Source organism: Martes martes (genome assembly GCF_963455335.1).
Source record: "Martes martes genome assembly, chromosome: 3".
Taxonomy (NCBI): Eukaryota; Metazoa; Chordata; class Mammalia; order Carnivora; family Mustelidae; genus Martes; species Martes martes.
In genome coordinates this window covers 45,388,100-45,408,306 of record NC_137890.1, presented here as the reverse complement: position 1 = coordinate 45,408,306, position 20,207 = coordinate 45,388,100, and the positions used below count along the sequence as shown (strand labels likewise).

The 20,207-nt window shown below is 36.3% G+C and overlaps 1 protein-coding gene across 4 annotated transcripts in view; it reads right to left on the bottom strand.

Moving 5' to 3' along the window:
- The window catches only part of DIAPH3 (diaphanous related formin 3), a gene marked incomplete at its 5' end in the record, with an annotated part of 496,633 nt that overhangs the window by 301,352 nt on the left and 175,074 nt on the right, over nt 1–20,207 (bottom strand). For all 4 annotated transcript variants that reach the window (XM_080798921.1, XM_080798920.1, XM_080798922.1 and 1 more), the window contains 5 exons: nt 5,663–5,777; nt 6,546–6,854; nt 10,088–10,192; nt 16,239–16,303; nt 18,279–18,397. In XM_080798921.1, coding sequence (XP_080655047.1) covers nt 5,663–5,777; nt 6,546–6,854; nt 10,088–10,192; nt 16,239–16,303; nt 18,279–18,397 — 713 coding nt within the window. The remainder of the gene's footprint in view (nt 1–5,662; nt 5,778–6,545; nt 6,855–10,087; nt 10,193–16,238; nt 16,304–18,278; nt 18,398–20,207) is intronic.

Genomic DNA, 20,207 nt, shown 5'->3' with positions numbered 1-20,207 from the left:
AGGAGAAGAAAGAAGATACAGGAAATGGAAGAGAGGTCCTGAGGTGAAAAAATGTTTGAGGACGGTAAAATGCAACAACCTCACAATGTTGTCAATAGAGGACAGCTATAGGTGCAAACAACAAGAATTAAAACACCAAGGTGATTTGTGACCTAGAAGGAACACGGTACTACTAATGAAGTGACTACAGTGAATCCAGTGCTCCCCAGCACCATTCCTTTCTCCAATGTTAAAAGGAAAAGAGAGAAGAGGGAAAAAGGCAGGGTGTGGGGGGAAGCACCTCCCCCCACCATGCACTCGCCCAAGCCTTCTCCCTTTCCGTTTGCAACGTTTGTATGATACACAAGTAATACGCCTAGTTACACGGGCTCTTAAAATTCCCGTCACACTATGCCAAAGATATGCTGTATAACTAAGCATGTAACTGAACCATTCTGGGACCTGAAAGTCGCCTGTGGCTCCAGCTAAACCCACTCTCTTTAGCCTTTTTTTTAAGTTCTATTTCTTTAAAGCTTTCAGAATACAATTCTGTTTCTTTAGCAACCTAACACAAAATACAAATAATTGGTAACAATGAGATACTTCCTAATGGTGAAGCAAGACATTCCTGACCTATACTATCATTTTTTTAAGTCTTTAGTTCTTTTCAGATTCAGACACAGACAAGAACCAAAGGATAAATCCCTAGAGAAATATTTAATTCTTCACACACTTCCTCCTCAATCTTTCCAAATTGGTGTTTGTCAAATGCCTTTTCAGAAAACTTTAAGATACGTTGCATTCATCTTGGCATCACTTTTTTAACATGGATTCCCAAAATACACGGTTATCAATTATATTATTCATCTTAATGTAGGCTTGTGAGGTAGTTTAGGATTTATTTTTAATACACTTTTGTTCATACAGAGGAATAAATTGTGTTTCAAATACAAAGCGACATCCTGAACACAGTCAAGTCCCTGGGATAATCCATGGTTTATCACTCCCTACCCCAACACTTTGTCCACTGAACTATGATGTCAGAAATCAAAGCTTGATTTGTTTTTAAGTGCATAATCCATTAACTGTTTCCATATGCCATAACTATTCAGTTGAGAAATTATTTATAAACGAGTTTATTGGCCCTATCTGGCAAATAGGATGCACCTGTTATACAATGTGATTACTTCAGAAAGCTAACAATTGTGGAATCACATTTTTATAATAAATCAGTCTAAGTGAATTAGACTATTCACGTACTTTCAGAAAGCCCTTTAATCCCTATTAAGTTAACAGTTTGTGAATAATGAAAGTAATTAATATTAATTTTAGTTGATAAATCCAACACCAATAACCTATTAGTATACGTTAATCCATTTTCCAACAGCCTGTAAAAATCAGCCAACAGATGCTTCCAATCTGGTAAAAAAATATGCAGGTCATTAGCATTATTTTGATGATACCAAATGTTCAATATATGAATATTGTGATTAAATTTCAAAGAGATATATACACGATTTTATTTTATAATCTTGTTAAATTTTAACAGGAGCCCAAGAGAGTAAATCATGGCAGTCCTTTCTGAATCAAAATCAACATTTGTCTTCCATTCCTCATTCTTATGCTTCAACATGACTGAGAACTTGACAGTTTCACAGAGATTGTGAATGCAATATGTGGATGGGCACATGTCTGCCTTTCTCTCTACAGTGCCCCAGTGCCAATCACAAGGCCTAACATACAATGTACACCCAATAAATATTTGTTGACTTGAACATCAGTAGCCAAATATAAGAAAGAGAAAAGGCCAGAGCAATGAATGAAGAAGAATGAGAAAAAGAGAAATATAGCCAGGAAAAGTGCCTACGTGTTATTTTTGGAAGACTTTAAAATATGGAAAGCTAAGATAGAGCTCGAAAATTTAGGGCTGAGAAAGGCGAGGAAACCAAAGTGATACCTGACAGCAAAATAAGGTATAAAAGAGAAAGTGATAAACTGAATCAGGGAAAGGTCTTGATTTCACAAGAAAAGGCTGAGAGAATTTCCTTATACTCTTCAAGATAGGGCACAGGCACTTTCCCATTAAAGCAATGTTATAAACATCACAGGTTAGTTTAAAAGACAACATTATTAAAATCAAACAGGTGGGAGCTGGCGAAATGGAGATATAATAAAGAAGAACATGAGTCAGGAGGAAATGTCCAAGCTCACAGCTGGAATACCTTGCTATGTCTACCAGAGCGTGGGTCAGGGTGGTATTCTGGGGACTCAGCATTGTTGTGCAGGAGAAAGGTCTCAGCAGAGATGTGGTACTGATTAGACAAGGTAACATGAAGACGGCCCAGCTCAGGGAGTGGTACACCACAGGTGCTTTATGGGTACTATTAGGCTACCATAAGGCCCTCTTCCTTTTCCAAGTTTCAGGGGTTTAAAACCAGTAAAACCCAGTCATCTTAACCTGAAAGACTGTAAAACCCAAAGCAGTGTCTTCCATAATAAAATAATAATAAAATAACAATAATAATAAGTAATCAAAAAAAATAGAGTATGTGATTAGAACAGATAGGGAGTAAATGATTGAATTCAGTTCTTTTTACTTTCTACCTGTTTCAAATGTTTAGGGAGCACAACTGATTGGCATTTACCATTTTAAATTCCTGGGATGGAACTTCCACCTTTGTAATCAGAGAAATAGCTCTGGGTTTTTTGTTTAACAAATTTATACCCCCTTTCGCCCATTTCCCCTACCCAGGCCTCGGGCAACCACCAATCTGTTTTTTGTAACCATAGCTTAGTTTGCTTTTATTGTTTGTTGTTCTGAGATTCTACATATAAGAGAAATCAGACAGTATTTGTCTTTCTCTGTCTGACTTATTTTCATTTAGCATAATGCCCTCGAGGCCCATCCATGTTGTCACAAAATGCCCTAGTCCTTTGGCAAAAGAATTACTGCAGTGAAAACCAGATAATGTTAGTGCTCTAAAACCCAGTAGAGTCTCCAGTGATGGGAATCCTGTGACCTTCCCTGTTGAGCTGTGCTGTGATCCAAACCAGTGATGAAAGATCAGCCAGTAGACAATGCCTCTACCTTCCCCCCCTCCCACAGCTAGGGAGCAGAGCAACTGTAGGGCCACCTTGGACTGAATAATAAGTGACGAGGTTTAATTTTGAATTCTGCGAAAATCACAAAATTGATTCAAAGTAACCTCAAGAGTCACAAGAGATGGGCAAAAGTTAAGACTTGGACCTAAAGCCTCAGGGGCCAGGCTGTGAATAAAGAGACAAGGAGAGACATGTCCACTCCACCAGCCCTCAGTCTTGCCTAAGCTTTCCAGATACTTTCCTCTGGCCTTCCTTCCTGATCTTTTCTACACAATGGCTATAGGAAATCCTGCTTCGCTAAAAGCAACAATTTTGTTTTCCACTATAATCTTAAGTACTAGGAATGCTAAAAAGTGCTCTTAATTCTCCTTGAATAATGTTCTCTAAGAATTATTCTTTAAAATCCAGACCAGAAAGTTGTCACCTTCTCAGCCTGTTTCCTGTTGTGACTGTGAAATGCTGGCATCGCCCAGGATGACAACCTTGGAAATCTGATCCATGGAAGTATCCTCCACTGTCACAGAAGAAAGAAGGTAGCATCTGAGCTTAGACAATAGAAGTCATGGGTCCCTGACAGCCTCTAAGTCAAATGAGAGACTCTGGGCCAAGGGGACAGCATGTCCAAAGAAGAGAAGGATGCAGGTACAGGACACTCAGAAAAAGATCATCCTTCCTTCACCTTACCTTTTATAACTAACATTAGATTCAGCAAATACATTGTTTTGTTTTTTTTTTTCCAACCTTGAATCTCAAGGCTAAAGTTAGATGACTTAAGAATTTTTTAAAGGTCCAATTATTTCATTTAGGGCTAACACTACAGCTAAATTAAAGACATGCTAACAAGTTTCCCTTTTGAGCCTCATTAATTAAGAAAGTAATCAGAGTAAAGAGAAGAAAAAAAAAGAGACAGTAGCTGGATGGCAGTATTACTTAAATAGCTTTAAGGTACCACCATTTGTACCTACTAGGAAAGCGAAGGGAAAACTAATCAATTCCAGATTATGGAATCTGAAATTCTGAAGTGTTTTACATGTAAATACACATTTTAACTGCCATATATTTTCCTTGATTGCCTGAAGAGTGCACTAATCTTATTCAAAGAAAATGTTCATTCTCCATAATCAAAAGGTAAAATTAAGATCTGCTTACTTCACAAGTTTTCCTAGGATAAGCTTGCTGAGAAAATTCCTACTGTTTTCAGAGATCAAAATGCATCAGTTTTACTATTTTGAACAAGGACAGTACCCAAAAATATCTGCTGAAGGCTTTGGGTTTACCCCAAATTCTGGGAAACCACCTTCATTCACCATTACCTTTTAGAGCTTCTAACTTACAATTACTTTTTAGAAAGAGATTCTAATTTATAGTTCTATTTTACAAGCATTTCAAAGGAATGCAATTTTTTTTTAGTATCTGTCAATATCCTTTCATTGACATGATTGTCAAGTTAAATCAGATACATAGCATAGTGCCTATCACTTAGTAGGTATCTTTTTTTTTTTTTAAGATTTTATTTGAAAGAGAGAGACAGAGGGCACAAATGGGGTGGAGGAGTGGCAGAGTGAGAGGGAGAAGCAGGCTCTCCACTGAGCAAGGACCCCCCCCCCAACAATATGGGGCCCAATCCCAAGACCCCAAGATCATGACCTGTGCCAAAGGCAGATGTTTAATTGACTGGGCCACCCAGGTGCCCCCATAGTAGGTATTTTAAGAAGTTAATTCTTCCCTCTCTACAGCAAGCCTTCCCATCTCCAGCTGGAATATAGTTTCTCTTCTCCAGCTCTCTGTGTTCAATGAGCCCAGCATAGTTTATGGTGAAAAAGATTCCTTTTTGAAAATTAAAAGGTAATCACTGATCTAAGTACCTTGTAATATAGACCTAAAATGTAAGCATTACATAATTTAAAAATTAACTTAATAGCTTAAGTGGGTATCAACTCTGAAACATGTGGTGGAAACTCAATGTTCGGACAAGAATAATGTTTGAGTCATTTCAAAACAAAACAAGAATCACACCAAACAAGTAAAAGCTATCACAAAAAATAATTGGAAATGAATGCTATTACTTTTAATGAAAAGATCATATAACCTACTCATATCCTTGTTTTTTAAGTTAACTTTCAAGGTATTCTATAAATTTGTTATTTCTATCCCATGTGATTCATAATAATTATTGTGACCATCACTCTAATATTAAAGGGTGGTAAAATTCTGACTAGAAAAAAGGCTCACATTTTTGTTTTTCTATGCCCCATTGCCTAAAAGGGATTCTCATGCCGAAATTCTCCATGAAAACATCCTCCTTTTCAAAAGTCCAATTCATAACATCTTCAAAAAAGATACTATACTGAAAATTTGACAAAGTTTGGTATTAAACATTAGCATTTTAAAGATTGCTCATGCAGTAATCCGAATAACAAAATTTGTATTTTAAACATTTTTCATTAGATAATTTATTTAACCATTAGTGAAGCAAAAATATCTCCAAGACTCTTAAAATAATGTTTTCTAGAAGTTAATGTATAAAAATTGGCAACATTACTGTACTAAAATTAACAAGTAGGCATGATGTTCAGCTTACCTTTTTGTTGGCAACAAAACGTATTCTCAAGTTTACAAAGCAAATCCACATTTTCATACTTATTTTCGTTTGCTTTTATCCAGAAACAGTTTTCAGTCATTTCATGAGGTCTGATCTGCAATCAGAGAGACAGCTTCCTAAATAGTTGGGTGTTTCATCCGTCCCAGCTCAATCAGTATGTTCAGACCCAGGGTCCCATAGCTGCCAGCAGATGTTTATGAAGTAATCCCTGTAATATTTTTCCCCAAAGTGTGTTCAATAAAATCCAAGCTCCTCGAGAAGCTAAGGTTTTATTAAGGGGGGAAAAAAAGTTCCACTGTCACATAGTTGAGGGTTTGAAGCAGAGTGAAATAAAATTTGTTTCTTCTTAATTATACCTCTCAGAGTCTTTGATATGCTTGTGTGCACAGCAACAATTCAAGTGCAGGATACATTACACATCCCCTTCCAAGGCTGTGTGACCAAGAAACCATCTTTCTGCAGGATTCAGAATTTCTGTGTCCTGACTAAATGAATATTAGCTTCGACAACTAGTGTTGGTTTTTCCAATGGCTACCAACACAAAAAAGTTCCAAAGAACATTAACGTTCTTTGTACTTTTGAGAAACACTTCATAATGGGCTCAATGGTAATGCTGAATTACCAATTTGATGATGAATCAAATCCCATTTAACAATTATTAACTCTTACCAAATTTCTAAACTAGAAAGCCTTAGTCGAGAGAAAAGGGCTTTGCCTCAACACTTTTGTTAATTCAAATAATGCCTGTCTATTTAATGTCACTGTGATTAGAATTTCCACTGGAAATTAAATACAAGCAAATATAAAATTAAATTTTAATGTAGGTGATAGTGTATTTTTCTTTCATTTAGTTCTGTTTTACCTTTAACCAATTCAATCTTCTCATGTTGGTTTCAGGTTTAAATTCTTTCTTTGGTTTTAATCCAAATGGTAGAGTTGGTGGAGGAGGAGAGTTTCGCCCGTTGAGAAATCCCAGGGGAGGTGGTGGGGGCACAGGACCACCAAAGGGCATTGGCATTCCTGGAAGTGGAGGAGGAGGTGGTGGAGGGGGTGGAGGCAGCCCGCCTCCACAGGAGGGCAGTGGCGGGGGAGGAGCCAGTGCTGGGGGACCAGCTCCATTTTCTTTGGACAGCGGCACAGCGTTATTTGTACCAGCTGGCAAGGCACCAAACTAGAGGAGAAGAAGAAACAAGAAACACGACTAAAAACACCTACAATGCATGTAAAGGTACACTTTCCTCAAAAATTATTATTTAAATCAAAGATAATTCACTATCAGCAATTTCACATGGGTTAACAAAACAAAACAAAAAACAAAAAAAACAAAACAAAACAAAGCAAAATTCCAACCAAATTGGGTTTTTCCCCCAATTAAAGAATTTCACTTTTGTTTTCATAAAACTGTAACTGCCAAAAATATTATTTCCTATTTTGATGGTTATGGCCATCTAGGAAGAGATGTCCAAGAAGGATATGGGTATACAAGTCTAGAAGATTTAAAAATCAGCAGTATCTAGGTGATAGTTCAAGTCATGAGAGTAGCTAAGTTCACTCAGTATGATCAGAGCATATAACAAAGTCTATGTACAGAATTCTATAGAACACTAGCATTTAAATGAGAAGTTAAACAACAAAAAGATCAAGACAGACTTTAATAGCATTGTTAGATCATCATGTCTTTACCTCGAAAGGAAAAAAAAAATCTGAAATTCCTAAGTAGGACCCGTAGGGGGCACATCATGGTCCTCGTGAACTGGCTTTCAAGTGGCTTTCACATACAGTTCCGTATAGATGCCAACCTCACAGCGATTTCTGGGCCCTGGCACATGCTATTCCTTCCACCTGGAACCCGAGTCTCGGCACATGGCTCACTCCCCGCTGATCCTTTCAGTCTTAGCTAGCACATTCTTTCCTCAGGAAAGCCTGCTCTGACCACTCCTCTTACACTGAGAGCACTTTGTATTTCTCTTGGATTGCACTGGATCATAAGCATTTACCTCTTTGAAAGATTATAACCTCCATGAGGGAAGTGACGAAGTCTACAGAATTTACTACTCTTTCTCCAGCACTGAAAGTGGCAACTGGCAAATGACAGCCAGTGAAGAAATAAATTTGTGTAGAATGAATGAATGAATGAAAGGTGAGAGAAAAAGCAGAGAAGTACAGGTTCATGAGTCACATGTGAAGGAGGGGGTGCTGGTCTACAGCGTCCAAAGTCACAGAGAAGCAATGCAAAATAAGGAGTGAAAAAGAGCTAAATATGGTCACTGGTCACTTTTGTCCTTTTGTCTCCATGCCATGGTAAGAATAAATGCCTTGTAATTATTATAAAGATGAGAATTGATAATTTTTTTGTGATAGGATTATTTTCCTGTAATTACTTCAGTTCTGAGAAACACACACACACACACACACACACACACACACACACCACCTTGCAAATGGTGGCATTTAATAAATGTTAGTAAATCATTTTAAAAGTTTCATGGCACAATTATGGAAAAACAGATCATGTATAAAAGCCTGAAACTGACATCTGAGATCAGCACAAAGAAAAAGTGTTATAAAAGAAACTGAAACCACAAATCAAAGCATGTATCTTAACAAAAACATTAACTACACAGTAGAATGAATCCAGCATTATGCTGCTTTGCTGATAGAATTGATACTACTGCCCTCTGAATGTTAAGTATGTATGTTATATTCACACTCAATATGCATTTTATAATTAACTAGAAATGTCTTAAAGATATGGTTGGATTTCTGCTCTATATTAGCTCATTTGATGAGTATGGTTGACTTAAATATATCATTTGGGAGGTCAGATTATCCTGTGATTAACCTGCTCACCGTCATATCCCCAGCACCTGACACTAGTTGGTTGTTAAGAGAATAAAGGAATAAAACCATAAATAACAGAATATGTCTTATCCATACCTTTCACAATTAAAATGGTTTTGAACAGAGAGATGAATCTTAAGACAAATGAATGGATTTCATGAGAAACACACACCAATCAAAAAAAAAAAAATTTCCTATTGTTCTTCAAAAATTAATATGGTGGCCGATACTAAGTCTCTAATTTCAGGCTTGCTTCTGATGTACAAAAGTAGTCATCCTTATCCACATTTTTAAATAACGTAGGAGATTCCTGGGCTTAATCTCAGTTGTAAAATAAATTCATTCCCTTATTTATATAAAACACAAGCAGCAATAATATATCCAAACTTGGAGGCTATTTTCTTTTTTCAATCAACAGGAATTCTTTAGATTGGATTTACAAGTAATCCTTTAACTAGAAGAAATTTAAAAAGTTTTTTAAAATTTCTATTAGCCCAGACCAAGAGAAGCTGCACATAAATATCTCAGCCCCTGCCTATAACTCAATCTGAAATATAAAACACAATCAAATGTTTCTTTTAGTGTGAGAGACAAGGAGCCACATGGGAAAGATGAAAAGTTTCAATAAATCGTTACTTCCTTCTTGCACACTAAAGAAAGATCAGTGAGAGTCATATTCTTACAGAAAAGATTTTTTTTCCCTTGAAAGTGAACATTTAACATTGAACTATGTCTTCGGGTACCTTCTTACAATCTCCGTAACAAAACTATCCACTAAGTATTTAAAAGAAAACAAAACAGCCAATAATATGGGAAATAGTAATCCAATATAGGAAATGGTACATCTGAGACTATTTTGACACAACCATAAATTAGAATGAAAGAAAATGAGCCAAAACTATACATACTGCTCATCATCCTATATGTAAATCTGCATGAAGAAATTTAGCTATGAATATTCTACTCCTTACTGTCATCCATTTACAACATGCAGATGATATATTTCTTGCTATCTAAATGTTTTATGTGTGGAGGGTGTATGTGAGCTATCTGCTTCATAATCCAGATTTGCTCTCTTTTTTGTCATGTTTTAAATCTGTTTACTTTTGGAAATTGAAAAATTATCAGAAAATGTTCTCATTCAGCTAGAGGTTATCTTTCACTGCAAGGTACCCATAGGCTGAAGGTTTTGAAAAATAAATAGCTTGAGCAATAATTTCCTGTAGTGGGATAAAGATCAGTGATGAATGACAAATCGAAGAGCAAAATATTTTCTTACCCTTTATGGTTACATATAAAACACGTGACATTAAGAACAAAACCCAAATGAAATGTAAGGAAGTAGATTAATTAGTAAATTTCTTAAAAATGCAAGTAGAAAAAAAGGGGGGCAAAGTCATTTTTTAAAAAATTTACAGAATAGAAATACAAAGAAACAATACCATGAAAACATACTAGTGAAATTAAAGTTGAAACATTTTGAGCTATGAAGATATGACATGACCTTTGCTTCCCTGGTAAGCTTTCAATACCCAAATTCAATCAAGAAAGATGGTATTTTACCTGTGACTTAAAAGCTTGTAATTCTGCTTGAAGTTCATTAATCTCTGCTTCTTTTTTCTGCAATTGGGCCTGAGTTTCTTGGTGGTCAGTAAACTCTTTTTCAAACTGCAGAGAAGGGAGAAAACAAAAACAAAAACAAAAACAAACCAGGAGACAGAAAGATGTCATTGAAAAGTACTATTCTTCATAGAAAAATATGACTGTAATGATCTGTCAGAACACAAACTTTTTATGAAAAGAATGGCAGATTTTGCTAAGTCACCCAAAGTCTTTTTCTAGGTCCCTCCAGGTCCCACCAAAAATCATTCAATTTGCAAGAGAGCAGACAAAGCCAGAGATGGAGTCTGTGACCTTCTCCTCGCGGCAGAGCAAAGTGGCCCAGAGGTATCTTCAACACTGACATTTTTCTTAAAAGTCCCTAAATATCATTGCAACTTTGTATACAATAGTAGAGAGCAAAGCACTGCACTGAGTTCCGTGACCCCTACCTGCAAAAACTTCTACTTAAAATTTATGGGAAGCTTATCAATAGGAATTAAAAGAATTCCATTTTAATGTTATTTATAATTAAATGACTCCATTTTGTAAACATGTCACTTTTTCTTACACCATCGTGAGAGCTAAGGGCCCCAATGTAGTTCTAACCCCTCAACAATAATTTAAGAGAATAAAATCTGTGTTATTTACCATTAATCTTTGGGAGATTAATCTTTGAGAGATTAATGGTAAATTAATCTTTCAAAGACCCTGGTACAATACCTTGTGGAAGGAAGGCAAACAGTAAAATTTGGTGAATCCAGTGAGTTTTCTAATTTATATAGCCCCTCATCACAATTCCCATCTATCATTCAAATAGATTCACCCTGCCATCGTCATGACTGAAAACCTCTCCTAGCAGAGGGGAATTTCATTAGGGTAGTGTCTCACAACCAGGAACATTTATTTGACTCTTTTTAAAAGAAAAAAGAAAAAAAAATCAAAAGAATATACAACTACTTCCCAAATATACACTTTAAACTTTAAAATACAGTCAAACCTCAATTAATGAAAAAAAATATATAAAAATCAACAGTTTACAAAAGGCACTTAAAAATTTATGAATCTTATTTTGTCCTGAACTCAAAGAAGTGGTTAACTAGTCCCTCATCATACAGCCAATAAGTAAAGAGGTGAAAATAAAAGCCAGATTTTGTCTTCCAACCCCGAGTTTAGATGAACACACAACACCTTCTTACAACTTACATCTAGGTAAAGTTTCATAGTTTGTTTTTTAAGATAGATTTTATTTTTTAGAACTCCTTTAGGTTTACAGCAAAATTAGGCAAAAGTTCCAAAGACTTTTTCATACACCCACCTCCCCATATGTGTTTCCTCCCCCACAATTTAGTGTAAGCAAATTTGCCCCCATATTCATTCTCTGTGTGCCAGTGTGTTCCATTACAACACACTGTTCTGGTTCTCCTACTAACTCCTTGACTATTCCTACCAATTCTTCTATAGTTCCTACTCCCCAGTCCTACCTAACATTTCTGTGTTATAGGACTCTTCCTTCACCCCTCTGCTGGTCTCACTTCCATGTCTAATAGAATAGTATCTTCCACACCCACATGCTCCAATCTCCCTTCATACACCGATGGTGTCCAAATCCCCACCACCAACCCAGCTTCTCATCTGAATTCCCCACCGCTAATCAGTCGAGAAATGTATTTTCAAATAGTCAATGAACATCTTTCAAGACAAAAAAACAAGACCAGTATTTTTAAAACCAGTATTACCTCCCCCCCATAAACTTCTTTGAATGCTATTCTTTCTAAAGGATGGCTCAAAAAACATGACTCCTTTTGCTCTTAACTTTCAGTGGCTTTATTTAAAGACTACACTCAACCTTATATCTAGGAATCTCCTGGGACTTGGCCCGAAACTACCTATTTCCTATTATATAGTAAGTAATAGCATGTGTCTGGTGTGTTCCTCAAAGTGGTACGTGCTAGAGATACACAGTTGAATAGAATACGGTGATTGTTTTTAGAATGTGTAGTGTGTCTGGTGGCAAAATAAAAGCAAACTAATAACCCAAAACCTATGAAAATTACCAGCAATAGAGAAATGAGACTGCTGGCATGCGAGTGATTCCTGGAGGAATGGTGTTTGACCACACATTTAAAGAACTTAAGTAGGCAGCTGAGAAGAGCAGCTAGCACTTCAAATCGAGGGTCTAGCACAGTGCATAAAAGACAAGCAACCACATGTCAGGGCCATAAAAGGAGGGAGGAAAAGAAGTTGCAAGGGATGAAGTCACGGATGTAGCCAGGAATGAAACTGTTCAAAGGAATTTTACAGTAAGCCAAAAAGTTTACCCTTTTGCCTGAAAACCATGGAGAATAAATAATAAATAAATAAATAAATAAGAAATTAACATGATCAAATCTGCCCTTCGAAAAACCCAACCTGCAGCAGGGTGGAAGGTGGTCTGAAAGAGAAACACCAGACACATGAAAATGAGTTTGGATGGTACTGCAGTTATTCAAGCAAGAGCTGAAGGCCTATCTCAACAGAGGGAGAAGACAGAGGAATGGGGCGAGGGGGGGGCGGGGAGTAGGTCTTCGTTTTGCTCTTTTAAAATAAAACAAAACAAAACTAACAAAAAACAGAATCTTGGGGCGTTTGGTGGCTCAGTCGTTAAGTGTTTGCCTTCGGCTCCAGTCATGATCCCAGGGTCCTGGGATTGAGCCCCACATCGGGCTCCCTGCTCAGTGGGAAGCCTGCTTTTCTCCCTCTCCCACTCCCCCTGCTTATATTCCCTCTCTCACTGTGTCTGGTAAATAAATAAAATCTGTAAGAAAACAAAACAAAACAAACAAACAGAAAAAACAGAATCTAAATAGTGTATAACAATGTAGGAAATGAATAAGGGAAGTATATCTAAGATGACGATGGTGTTTTATTGCTTTGTAAGCTGGAAACTAAATATTAGAATTTTAGGGGGGAAATAGGAATATAAAATACCTGGGGGAAAGACTTTTTTTAAAAAAGATTATTTTAGAGAGCGAGAGAGCAGGGGGAGGGGCCGAGGGAGAGAATCTCAAGCAGACTCCCCGCTAAGAGTAGAACCCAACAACGCAGGATTAGATCTCACGACCCATGTGACCTGAATGGAAATCACAGAGTCAGACGTGTAAATGACTAAGCCACCCAGCTGCTCCTGAAAGGGCATTTTAGGGAAAAGAAAAATGAATTTGGTTTCAGAAATATTAATCTTGAGAGGCCTATAGGAAATTCGCAATAAATTTCCATATACCTCCGTCTTGACTATCTCAGCTTGTCGTCTCATATTAGTTATCACTTCCTTGGGTTAGCCTCCCTTGGCCACCCAAGACTAGATGAGGAACCCTTTTTATAGGCACACACACAGCAGAGGGTTTAACTACCATCACAGTTATTACACTGTAATATAAAAATATTGAAATGCACTATCACATACCTCAGTAACACTCACCAACCTGGAAGCTTATTAATAGTGAGAACGCATTTTATTCATCACCTTTCCAAAGCCTTACATTTTAAACTAAACTCAATAAATATTTCTTGAATGAACAGATGGAGCCAATTCCTGTCAAATCTCCCTTTATATGTTGTGAATAAATATGTCAATATCATATATTAAAGTTCCTCAATCTCCCAGCATGACAAATCTTTGAGAGGTCATGTTCTCCATTCTCCCTTTTATGACTGCTCAATGTTTACTGCTGCTTAGCAAGAAATAAAAAATTAAAGTCTTATGAGAGTTAAAATGAAGTCTTCTTCACAATATCAATATGTACACAATCCTATCTCATATGGCTTAGAGTAACTTTTGGGAGGAAAAAGGATTACTTAATGGAAAAAGATAAAACTACCAAAACCACCAGACTCATAATTAGTATACTCTAAAGGAATTTATTAACTTGGTCTTACTTAAAGTATCTCTATTATTTAACAAAGAGAAATTTCTACATCCTACCCTATTAACAGGATCAGACAAAATAAAAACTTTGCTTTTGCATCTTTATAATATCTATAGTCAAATCATAGTAGCCTTGGGGATAAAATGAATCTCCATTAAAGACATAATTTATAAAAACAAATATGATAGCCTTCTTCTCCAAAAAGAGTTACTAAAGCAATATTACGCTTACAAAATTACACGCAAAAATGTCAAGAAACACAGTTAAGGCTGAAGCTCTGCTTAATTTCATTCCCTAGGGTAAATGTATTAGTGCATCTGTACAAGAAGGTTGATAATTCAATATTCTCTATGTACTTTCTGACATTTCTGGTCTTCATTTTTCAAATTTATGCACCAAAATAAAGAATGTGTCTAGCAACTATGATAGCTTCCTGCCTAAAGCAAAGTATTTACATGTGTCCTTATAAAGCTATCAGAAAGAAGTTCTTGCTGATATATACAAAATGGTATGGCAATAGAAATCTTTTATGGAGCCAACAATATTTTCTGAATATACCTAAGACATATAACTTCTGACTAAAAGGAGACAAGTAACCTTGAACAAGGTCTTTCTTCCACTTACACTTAAACTTTACAATTTTAAAACAATATGTTGAGAAGGGTATCACATTTAACAATATTCATATATACCATATACCTAAAAATGATTATAAAAGCAAATTTACACTATCTGGGATGCAACCAAATCAAGTACTTGAAAGATTACTACTACTTTCTCATGAAAAGTTTAAACAGTAGAGAAGTAGTGAGGTTGGAATACGAGATCAGGGTGAGGGGACACCTTACAACACAATCACCAATCAACTGTAGCACATATGACACTTAAATGACCCACTAATTTGTTTCCTACATCACTGCAGGGCAATGACAGTAGCATAGTCACAGTTGTTATCCTAGCCTGCAGCCAAAGGCCGGGGAGTTAGTCATCTCTCACTAAGTGGTGAATCTCAGGACTTCTCACACAGGACATTTACAGTTTTTCATAAATTCCCAGTAACTAATGAAAGACTGCCTATCATCTGCAAGTTATAGTATCTTAAAAGGTTATGGGGCACCTGGGTGGCTCAATGGGTTAAAGCCTCTGCCTTCAGCTCGGGTCATGATCCCAGGGTCCTGGGATCGAGCCCCACAACGGGATCTCTGCTCAGTGGGGAGCCTGCTTCCTCCTCTCTCTCTCTCTCTCTCTGCCTGCCTCTCTATTTGTGATCTCTGTCAAATGAATAAATAAAATCTTATTTTAAAAAAAAGGTTATAAAAATGTACAATTCTCTCAAGATTTATCTAGGTCCTGATAGATCCAAAAAATAGCCCCTCAGGCATGGTACAAAACAGAGTAAATATTCATTTAGTGTATGTCCATTCAGGTGCTGGTAAACCAGCCACAAGAATTTAAATCAGAATGACTACTTAAAATGTAAAGAACACAAACAGACTTTTTCTCTGTTTTGAAAAATTTACAACAGGTCCATGCTGAGGAGAGATGAAACCACAGAACAGCACCTTAAAGAAAAGTAGGGAATGGCTTGTCAGCAATACTGGGTAGAAACAAATGAACTGCTATATCAGATACTTTTGACCTATAAAAATGACAGTTTTATATGTTCAACTAGACCTAAGGAAGCAACTTTACCCAAAACAAAAATTAAGCTTTAAAACTTTTAGATATAATTTCAACCCTAAGGGTCTAAGTTAAAGGATTTCTTGAGGAATATACATTTTGTTCATTTATTCATTCACGTATTTTTGTTGTTGTTGTTGTTGTTGTTGTTGTTAATTCTGAGGGCCAGGAACTGTTCGAGGTACGGGGACAGTGAATAAACAAAATCCTTCAAACAAACCTACAAACAAACAAAAATCCTTCCTAAAGTTTACTCTGGAGGAAGAAAGAGACAATACATCCACGGACACCATGTGGCATGTCAGATAATGAATACAACAGAAGAAAACATAACAGAGAAAGAGTGAGGGTTGGGCGTGGAAGGTTAGAATTTTTAAATAGTCTAGGAAATCCTCCTCTCAAATGGCATTTGCACTGCCTGAAGGAGGTAAAGGAGAGAGTGGGAACACCAAGCAAAGTCCCTGAGGCAGAAACATGCCTGAAGAGTCTCCTCACAGAGTCTTCCAAAGTTATTCAAAATTACTTACTTTCTTGTGAAGTTCCAATGCTTTCTCTTCAAACTCTTCTAGTTTGGCTTGGTCTATGCAAGTATCTAAAATTGCAATGACAATTTTCTTTTATTCTGGTACTTCTTGAAATTGTTAGTACTTTAATAGTGCCTTCCTTTTTTAAATAAAATACATAAACACAGTTTTAAAAAACACATTACAGAAGGCTTATGATGAAAAGTAACAACAAATCACTACACTAAAAACTCAATTCCATTTCTAAACTGCGACCTCTTACAGGTCTTCTTTTATTGGATTACTCTGGCAGTTAGCTTCCTAACTCTACATAAAATGTATATACCATAATTTCTTGATTTATCTATTTAATATATTACAGATAGCTTCCTGTAATAGAAGATGAAAATGGTGTTCCTTGTCTAATCCTATTTATTTTAATAATTTTGCTTTCTAAAATGGCTGACTCTAGAACACTAAATAAATACTTAAACCTCTGATCTCTGTTATGAAAACAGCATCTCCTGATTTCCACTCTAATATCTGAAGTTATCTGCGCCCCATATTTTCCATCATCTTTCTACCCTAATGTCCGACCCCAGGTCCTCACACTCACCTATTCATTCACATGAACACAGTGACATTCTCTTCTATAAGTCCTCTGCATTGTGCCTCTAAGTTTTTTGTAAATATTTAAAATCAACACATACTATGTATTTGTTATAACTATGTAAATATGCTTCACTCATAGAGCCAAGTAAGAGTCATGGCGTCTATTTCCTTCTCAAGAGTTCAATGTCTAAAACCTCTCATCTACTCAAGTAAAAGCATTCCTAATTGCCAGGTAGAATAAACTTCATTTTCAGATACTATTCAAAATTGCTCCACATTTTAGTTTGCTTCGTATTCATAAGATGATTTTCCTTATTCCTCTGTCCCTCCCACTATCGGGAACTCATTGTTTCTCTCCTGTGGAGAGAAATAAGTACTTTCTTTATCAGTGCCACTAATATTAACTCTTTTCTTTCTCATTTTACACATTCCATACCTCTTCCTGGACTCAAACATCCTATGAAGAAAAAAACCACCTCACTCAAATAAGGGATATTCTTTTTTCATGCCATGCCAAAATTTGACATACACATACTCCTTCCACATTAGTTGTTATGTGGAATCACATATCAATGATTATTTTGTTCTCTAACTTTAAAATCCATGAATTCTTTACCCATGCAGAATTGGTTATCAGGCACTGGAATTCGGAAAAGAGTGGTTTGCAGAGTCTGCAAACACTGACACATCTCATCGTATGATATCAAAATAATCACCACTGATTTCATCAGAAACAAATTTGAGTACAGGGAAGCTGTCAAGCTAACAGTAGCAGATGCAGGTTTTCCAAAACTCAAATTTTTACTTGAAAGCTTGAATTTGATCATTGGTAACAAATTATATCCGTTGTTTTCCCTGACATTATAGACCTGCTTTTCTTTAAAAGTGTGTGCCAAAACAATCACGCCTGAGTAGCCCTAGCTTTCCATGACAATCATTCCTTCAATGTAAAAAATCAACCAATTCAGCTTGTAATTCAAGCAAATTCACAGCTATGTGCTCATTGTACTTGGTGACCTGGAAGTACTAAATGTGTAAAGACAAGTTGTTTTGTCTTAGGGGATGTTAAAGTAATGTGTACTCAAGGGTTAGATTTTTTAACAAAATGTTTTTCAGTTATCAGTTATCAAGGGCACTCAAGTAAAATATGGCAGTTTTCTTTGTTTTGTTTTACTCAGCGTGAGGAATATGATGGCTACTAACACAATTTGGTGTCACTGCCTTGATTGCTAACCATGGGCCAGCAGTTTGATCCACCTTTGTTTTCATCACCAGCACAAGTATCAACACAATGGAAAAGGCAATTTAGGATCGTTAAGATCCCCTGAAAGGGAGGGTATCCGGGGCGCTCAGGGCTCTACAGGTCACATGATGAGAACCAATGCTGCAGAGCTGACCTGTGGGTTAAGAGATAATAAAAGATTTCTGTTTAAATATTAGATAAATACTCACCGACAAAGTGACTTAAATCTAAATCTAGTCTTCTTCGATATGTGAAGTCTGGATCCATCCCATCTCTATGCAATACAATCTGAGATATACACTCATCAATTAATTTGAAGTATTGTTGCCTAAAACCGAGAAGAAGAATGAATGGACATCCAGGTTATTAGTGCAACTCTCCATCAAAGCAGTTTGGTAAGCTCGTTTTAAGTTCAGTAATGCACCTCTGCAGTTTCAACAATTGACATGCCAGATTTAACATGAGAGAGGAAACTCAACAGGCATTGCTTTCCTTCTAATGATCTTAAGAGAGTAAATTTTTGTTCTTTTAGCAAATAGAGTGTTTTAATGATGATTTGCTTACAAAAATCAGAATCTTGACTTAATTAGTAAGCAATAAAAAAGAATAAGAAGATGAAGTGATATGTGCTTAAAAGCAGTCCTCAAAAGAGATCAACCTGCCACTACCATAGCTATCACTATTCATTTTATTAACACAAGCCAAACACATACCTTTTTCTCCAAAAAAAAAATCTCTAAAAGGCTCTTAAAACTATACAGTATACTATTTTTAGAATGTTTGTGGAACCCAATTAAAAACTGATACTGTAAATTATAAATACCAAATGAATACTTCTTACTCAAAAGACAACTGAAAAACATCTAGTATAACATTTTTTGGTCCAAAAATTAAAGTTTAACTACAATCCCCAATTGGGATCATGTTTTCAGTCCACCTGTTTGTAGTAAGCAAAAAAACGTCCCTTAAAACTTAAGCCAACAAATTTAAAAGAAATACCCAGCAGATTACAGTGACAAAACCAAACTAAAGCGACAGAAAGAGTAGATGATATCTCAATGAGGTCAGTCCTTCATCCCCAGCCAGCCCCAAGACTTATTTCTTCCCTCAATGACTTTTGGCACACATTTCCTCGCCAAATCTTTCTCGTCATGTATGTGATGGTGCCTCTAGTCATTTGAGCATCTCTTCCCCGGACACCGTGACCTACTTGCCCTTCATCTACTTATTTCACATCTAATAAATGACCCATTATGCTGAATAAAATTCACAGCATTAGCAAAGATGACAAATAGTCATGGACTGTCATAAACTAAAAATGTTTTAAGACACTTTTCTTGGGTACATATCAAAGCAAGATAGTATTACTAATGCTTTCCTCAATGTTCTAAACTTTTCTTAAAAAAGTAGTCTCCCATTCCCTAATGTGTTGCCATAATAACCAACCACATTTACAGTTAAAGTGCATAAATTGCACACATTCATATCATATTTGAAAACGAGATGAGATGAAAACATTTGATTCCTTTTTCCTCTTATTCAAAGCTATCCTAGTGTTGGCTTTTTTAAGATTTTATTCATTGATTTGAGAGAAGGAGAGCGAGAGAGGCTCTAGAGAAAGAGGAGAAGGGGCAGAGTTAGAGGGAGAAGCAGACTCCCTGCTGGACAGGGAGCCTGACTTAGGGGGTGCTCAATCCCAGGACCCTGAGATCATTTCCTGAGCTGAAGTCAAATGCTCAATCGACTCAGACACCCAGGCATTCCTATCCTAGTGTTGTTTTAATATGAACGGGTTTTAAATTAACATAGGCAATTTTGTGGCTTTTTTTTAAAATCATAATTTCAGTATGTTTTCTCACCTCCACAGCTCCCAATGATAAGCTCATTTACAAAGTAGCTGAAATTTCATGCAAAACCTCTTTAAAGGCAACACTAACAAAATAAAATAAAATAATGTACTTCTGGATTCCAGACAAATAAATCTAGAAAATAATCTCCATGAACAATATAGGTGAGTTAGTGACTATGTCAGAGGAATATGTGAATAACCTAATTAAGGGATGAACATAAATTGTCATTACTTCACTGATACATCATTTTTGTTGCAGGAATTTTAAAATCATCTTCACTTTCTCTTT